General features: G+C 36.4%; 1 protein-coding gene across 1 annotated transcript in view; it reads left to right on the top strand.

Annotated features, from left to right (window-relative positions):
* Positions 1-7,206, top strand: part of ANKRD13C (ankyrin repeat domain 13C) — a 90,579-nt gene that overhangs the window by 34,514 nt on the left and 48,859 nt on the right. The window contains 1 exon segment of the mRNA XM_017849967.1: positions 6,371-6,493. Within this exon segment, the coding sequence (XP_017705456.1) occupies positions 6,371-6,493 (123 nt within the window).

The following is a 7,206-nucleotide window of genomic DNA, read 5'->3' as shown; positions in this document are numbered from 1 at the left end:
AAAAAAAAAAAAAATAACATTTTCTGGGCTCAGAAAATTATGTTTTTTGAAAAATCAGAGATAATCTAATATTATTAATTATTGGCAAAAACTTTGTCACCTATTTGTCCATTTTTTCTGATTTCTGATAATTTTGCTAACATTCTTGTGCCACAAAACAGACAATGCAAACTACTTGTCAGAAACTGTTTAGAATCATTTCACTAATTAATAATAAAATTTCAAGATTATATTGCTTTTGTGCCTTACAGTGGTTACCTGGTAAACAGTGATCAGCCCAGACCAGTGTGAGATACAGATAGGATACAAGTAAAAAGCCTTTTTTTCCCCCACAATTTATCCCTCACCCATGGTCCCTAGCTTTCTCTGATCTAGACAGCTCTGGTTTCTTTATGCACTCTGGGATCTAGTTGTGTTTTGTCTCTCCAGAAGTTGCTCACAGTTTGTGTGCAGATTTATGTCATGGTATACTTATGTTATGGTAGCTTTGGGAATTCTATCGGCCTTTGTCTTATTTTTGTGGCGCATCAAAGGTTAATGTGGTGTGAGAGACAGCAATTCGTATTGGTTTACAGTCTTACGTTGAACTGGAAGTCTTCATTTAGCCTTCAATTTTATATTTCTTTTTGAGAGAAGGCTTTCCTCAACTTTTAGAGTAGCTTAAGTTCTTCTTCTTTTACATTTTCAAAGTGGTTTAGTCTTTTCCTTTGCAATATGTTGCATACGTCTTATTAATTTTTCAGTGTGTGTTCCCTACTCTGTATATCTTGATAATATAAGCTTTGTGAGACTTCAAGTCATGCATATGTTGTCTTATTCACCCCTTTATCTCTGGTACAATATTTGTTTAATGAATTAATGAAGAGATGAATAAAAACTGCAAAGAAAATTCGAGACTGTGTATCAAGAATCAAAATTTTTCTTAAAAGTATTATATTAGATGCCAGTAATCCCAGCACTTTGGGAGGCCAAAGCAGACAGATTGCTTGAGCCTGGGAAACATAGGGGGATCCCAACACTGCAAAAAGTACAAAATTAGCTGGTGTGGTAATGTGTGCTTATAGTCCCAGCTACGTGGGAGCCTGAGGTAGGAGAATTGCTTAAACCTGGAAGGCGGAGGTAGCAGTGAGCTGAGATCACGCCACTGCACTCCAACCTGGGTGACAGAGTGAGACTCTGTCTAAAAAAAAAAAGAAAAAAGTGAAGAATTATAGTAGGACTTTTACTTATCATAACTCTCCTGAGTTTTCAAAACTTTATAATGTTTTTTCTTATAAGAAAATGATGACATTCATTGTAGAAAATTAGGAATTATAGGGGGAAAAAAAGAAAATAATATCACTCATAGATAACCACTGTTGGGTCAGGTGCAGTGGGGCATGCCTATAATCCCAGCACTTTGGGAGGCTGAGACAGGTGGGTCGCTTGAGCCCAGGAGTTCAAGACCAGCCTAAGCAACATGGCAAAAACCTGTCTCTACAAAAAAATACAAAAATTAGCCAGGCATGTTGGTGTGCGCGTGTGGTCCCAGCCTCTTGGGAGCTGAGATGGGAGGATCCACTTGAGCCTGGGAGGCTGAGGCTGTGGTGAGTCGACATTGTGCCACTGTACTCCAGCCTGGAGCCCGGGACAAAGTGAGACCCTGTCTCAAGAAAAAAAAAAAAAAAGACAACCACTGTTAATATTTTGTTATATTTTAGTTTCATCTTCTGGTCATATTATTCTCTACATAAAATTCTTTAAAACCTCCTGTTCTGAGGACAAAGACCAAAATTGCTAATTTTGTTTATGAGGTTCAGTATGATAGTACCACTTCTTTGTCTCCTTCCTCATCTTGTTCTTTCCATCTGGCTTTCTATGTGTCAGCTGGGCTGGCTTTTTGGTTTCTTATAGTCCTCATACTTATATATCCCCCTCTTTTTGTCATAGCTCCTTAAGATTCTTCAGATCTCAGCTCAAGTACAAGGAAGTTTTCTCTGCTCATATACTGTGTCAGAACTCTGCCCATTCCCTTTAGTCAGAGTGTATGAGGCCAGGAGTTGTCTATTTGTGTTCTAAATACCTACTGGATGTGTCAGAAACATAGTCAGGATGTGCCATTAACTGTGATGTTGAGGAAATCATCCTACTTTAGGGAGAGAGACCAGTGAATATTCTGTGGCATTCTGAAGTATTTACAAAGTCCTGGGGGGAACTGATGAGTGGAAAAGTTATTCGGGTTTTTAGCAAGGTGTTTGGTTCTTAAAGCTGTCTCAAAGGATTTTAGGAGCTAAAAAGGTGGGTGAAGACATTCTACTCTGCCAGAGTGAAATGTGTATAAAGCGTGGAAATGTAAAAAACAAGGCATATGCTAGGGAACAGTATGTATTTGGCTTCTTCTTTGTTTTTTTTTTTTTTTGAGATGAGTTTCCCTCTTGTTAGCTCAGGCTGAGTGCAATGGTGCAATCTGGCTCTCTGCAGCCCTCCTCCTCTCAGGTCAGCGTGATTTCTCCTGCCCGACCTCCTGAGTAGCTAGGGCATTACAGGTACTTGGCAGCCTACGCCCAGCTATTTTTTTTTGTATTTTATGAGACGGGGTTTCACTATGTGGTCAGCTGGTCTCGAACTCCTGACTCAGGCAACCACCTGGCTCGCCTTCCAAGTAGCTGAGATTACAGTGTGAGCCACATGCCCCTGTATTTGGTTCTTAATGATACATGCAAAGAATGGATGAAGGGGCAAGGACCAATGTTGGAAATGAAGTTGTATATGATAAGGGACACATTGATACCAGCTTTATGTGCTATTACAAGATTTTAATTCAATTCTGGTCTTGCAAAGCCAGAAGACTCAAAAGCAGGATTGATATTATTGATATGAAAAGACTTTCTCAATTAATACAGTGGAGTCAGGAGCAAGAGATATTTAGAAAAAAACATTTTTTGAACAATGAGTAACTTGACTTAAAGACATAGAGAAGACAAGGGATAGATTAGAAAGTAATTAAAAGAAAGATTTAGCTGGGACATGGTGGCTCGATGCTTGTATCCAGACACTTTGGAGGCTGAGGCGGCGGATCGAGTCAAGACGATCTAGACCATCCTGGCCAACATGGTGCACCGTCTCTACTAAAAATACAAAATTAGCTGGTCGCGTGCATGTGCGCTGTAGTCCCAGTACTCTGAGGCTGGGCAGGGGAATAGCTCGAACTCTGAGAGGCAAGTTGCAGTGAGCGAGATCGTGCCACTGCGTTCAGGGCCTAGTGACAGCAAGCGGACCTCCGTCTCAAAAAAAAAAAAAAAAAAAAAAAAGATTATAACAGAATGGATTATCTCTTGGATATAGGTAATGATAGAATGATTCAGAGTAACTCTAAGGTCTCTATTATGGATTGATGGTGATTTCATTAATTAATTGATATGTAGACTATAGGAGCAAGAGCAGTATGATCTTTAATTTGTGTTAGATTTGTTGGGTTTGAATCAACTGTAGCACATCAGGTAGAATTATCCAAGTGAGAAGCAGGAAATAGATTGGAGCTTAGAAGGAAGAGGAGTGGAAAAGATGCAGATTTAAGTAATACTCGGAGCAGTAGGGCATAGTTCCAAAAGTTTTACGTCAAACTGTAAACTTCAGTCGGAGAAGGAGAAATGAGAAAGTGAAATTATTTGCGGTTTATGGACTTTTGCATTTGAGTCTTTGTATGAATTCTCTTATCACCTAAATCCTCTAAAGCTAATTTTATCTTCATTATTAATCAGTACTAGTAAAATTCTTACAATATGGGAATACAAATACTGCAATACTGCTGCCTAAAAAGGATACTGGTAATTTTGTGTAATTGCTTTCTGAATGTTTGTGCATCCATAAGAAGATTGAGTTTCTGGTGTTTTTCAATATGAAGTCTTATATAGAAAAGGGAATCTCTTTGCATACGTTATTATGCTATGCTTATATACAGTGGTTGCCATTACCTTTTTAATGATGTTTGGTTGTTATTTATTGAATGCCTTCAGTCAGTTACAATTATATTTAGTTAATAAAATCAGGCTGATAAAAAAATATATAGCCTCTGCTTTTTATTGAAAGACGCTTTCTATCTAGGAATTGAATTCTTTTCATTCTCTGCATTCAACCAAGGTCCATTTCAATCTGAAGGCAAGGTAGATTGAATAAGATTTATTAAGGTACTTGAGCTTATAGTGGAAAACAATGACCATTAAAAAGAATTTTACTACATTTGGGTAATGTGACTTTGACATTAAAGTTAAATATAACGAACAGGAAGGTTTGTTAGATTCATATGAACTTGAATCTGTAAATGGTTATCTAAGTCATTGATTCTCAGACTTTTTGGATTTCACGGACCAGAAAAAATTTTTTTACTGGTGCTTGATATAGGGAATCTAACTTTTTCATTTTAGACTATCAGAACTTTATAAAAAAGATAACTACTGTCTTTTGTGATCCACATTTTATTTTTAAAAAAGATATTTGAAACCAAAAGTAGGAAGAATAGTCTTTAAAAAATTTATTAAGAAAAAACTCATTCTAGTACACATTTTTTCTCATTTTCTGCATATCATTGGAAACTCAAACAATTGGGCACAGAAATGTAGGTTCGTATTTGGTAACTACTGATTTAGGTCACTGAGCTAATAAATGGTAGAACTGAAACTAGGTCCTATGTTTCCTGATTTCTGTGTCTCAGTTTTTATTATTTTGAGACATCTTCAGTAATTTAAACATTGTTCTTTGATTTTGGCTTTTAAAATATATTGGGATTTAGTTAGACCTGTAGTTAAAATAAGAACTCCTACTATTTTACATCCTTCCCTAGATTTTGCTAATTTTGGGCCTATGTGGACCAAAAAAATATCTGGTCCAAGCTTTCACTACCTTCTTTTTTTATTCGCCTTCTGCTTCTGCGTTCCACGTGGGACTTCAAGTGGTTTATAAGAATGCATACTGTGAAATAGTAAAAATAATTTACTGATTTTTAAAAAGCCCTCAGAACGCATATGTATATGTATGTATATGAAAAATATGTTAGAATCAGGAGGAAATTAGCATGTATGGATGTATATATTTCCCCAATGCACATTTTTCTGTGTTCTTATTTTTTCTATGTTTATTTCATTCAAGTCTAATATTTTTTCTTGTTTTGATAAATGTTAAGGATTAATTGAATGATTTTTGCCAGTGAATTTTAGACCTTCATTCTAACAGATAAAAATTGTGTTTAGTTAATTGCAGGCACAGTGTCTTGCTCTGTCACCCAGGTTGGAGTGCAGTGGTCATAGCTTACTGCAGCCTCAAACTCTTGGGCACAACCAGTCCTCTTGCTTCAGCCTCCCAAGTAGCTAGGACCACAGGTACACACCATCAAGCCCTAGCTAATTTTTTTTTTTTTTTTTTTTTTTTTAAATAGGGATGGGGTCTCACTATGTTTCCCAGGCTGGTCTCGAACCCCTGGGCTCAAGTGATCCTCTCACCTTAACTTCCTGAGTAGCTGGGACTACAGGTGCAGGCCACTGTGCCCTTACTTCTATTCTTACTTGACAAAGGAGAGGAATAAATAAAGGAAGTTTAGAGAAATTAGGTAGTAACTTGTCCAGGTTTACACACAACCACTAAATGGTGAAGCTGGGGTTTGAACTTTAGCAATGTGCTTAAATCTCAGTCTCTTAGTAATTGAAAATATACTGTGGAGGACTTTAGGTTTTCTTAGATTCAGAAGTTCTTTTTCCAGATACAATAAGATTCAGTTTTGTGTTTTTTATACTGTGCTGGTAGTATGTGAAGGTATATCCACCAGTGAAAAAAGAACAGATACACCTGGTAACAATTACAGGTAATTATACATTTTTAGAAAAGTGGCTTCCAGTGGGATTTTTGAGATCTGTTGTTTTTGAGATCTTCCTTGAGGTCAGTGTTCTATTAGGATATTGCATCATTTGAATGAGTTTGGTTATCTTGGCACAGTTAGGTAAATCCTTACTGATAATTAAAAACTAGTAAAAGCTAGTGTGAATATGGTGTAGGTTGATGTTGAAATATCTCTTCTCATTATTCTTTGGGGATCATACCAGTTTTATTAAACTTACTTACTAGCTTATGCTATCTGTATAGGTCCCATGTTCTCTGACTTCTATGTCTCAGCTTCTTTTACTGTTCCAAGAGACCTTCAGTAATTTAAACATTGCTCTTTGATTTTTGGCCTTTCAAAATGTATTGTGGTTGTAGATACACACACACACACATACATATACACACACATGCATGTACGCATATGTGTACATGTATTATCTATCTATATGTGTAATAAGCCAGTGGTGTTTTTATTGCATGATGAAATTTAAATTAGTTATTTTTAAAATTTAAACTTTAGTTACAGCTCTTTTGAGGAAGCTTAAGCAGCAATCCAGGGAAAGTGTTGAAGAAAAACGACCACGATTATTAAAAGCCCTGAAAGAGGTAAGCTATATTTCTTTGTTTATTTTGCACCTTGGAAGTAATTATAAGTGTAGTTTTAAGCATTTTTTTCTTAATACAATTGAAATTCTCACTTATTAAGGGCCAAAATATGGTAAAAAATTATGCCTAAATTACGTAATAATTATAGTGTATAAATGTGATCTTCTACACCTCACTTTGAACTAGGAAGATAAAGATTTATTACTTTCAATAAATTAGATAAGAGGTCTAAAGAAAAAAAAAGGAGGTAAGTCATAGTTAATGGCAATAATTTTCCTTTGTCTTTGAATTAGAACATTCTCTAGAGCTAAAGCCATTGCTACTAGAAGTGGCAGGTTATTTTATTTTTATTTATTTATTTATTTTGAGACAGCACCTCACTCTGTCGCCAGCTAATTTTTTGTATTTTTAGTAGAGATGGGGTTTTGCCATGTTGCCCAGGCTGGTCTCAAACTCCTGAGCTCAAGCAATCCACCTGCCTCAGCCTCCTAGAGTGCTGGGATTATAGGCGTGAGCCACTGTGCCCAGCCTGTATATTCTTTATATAACAAAAACTCTTTTTATCCTACGTCCTTGTGGTAAGAGCTGGGTATGCTGGCACAAAAAAGAGAGTGGTTTGTTTTCTGTTGTTACTCTCTTCCTCTGTATTTCTGCTGCCTCAAAGAACTGTGGGAGAAATATTAGAACTGTCATGATGGTTATGGTGATAGCTTGTCTCTGTTAGTCGTGCTTTTTTTTTTTTTTTTTTTT

This window comes from Rhinopithecus bieti, unplaced genomic scaffold, assembly GCF_001698545.2.
Source record: "Rhinopithecus bieti isolate Rb0 unplaced genomic scaffold, ASM169854v2 scaffold_33515, whole genome shotgun sequence".
NCBI lineage: Eukaryota > Metazoa > Chordata > Mammalia > Primates > Cercopithecidae > Rhinopithecus > Rhinopithecus bieti.
The sequence above is the reverse complement of the archived record's forward strand: the minus strand, read 5'-3'. Positions and strand labels throughout refer to the sequence as shown.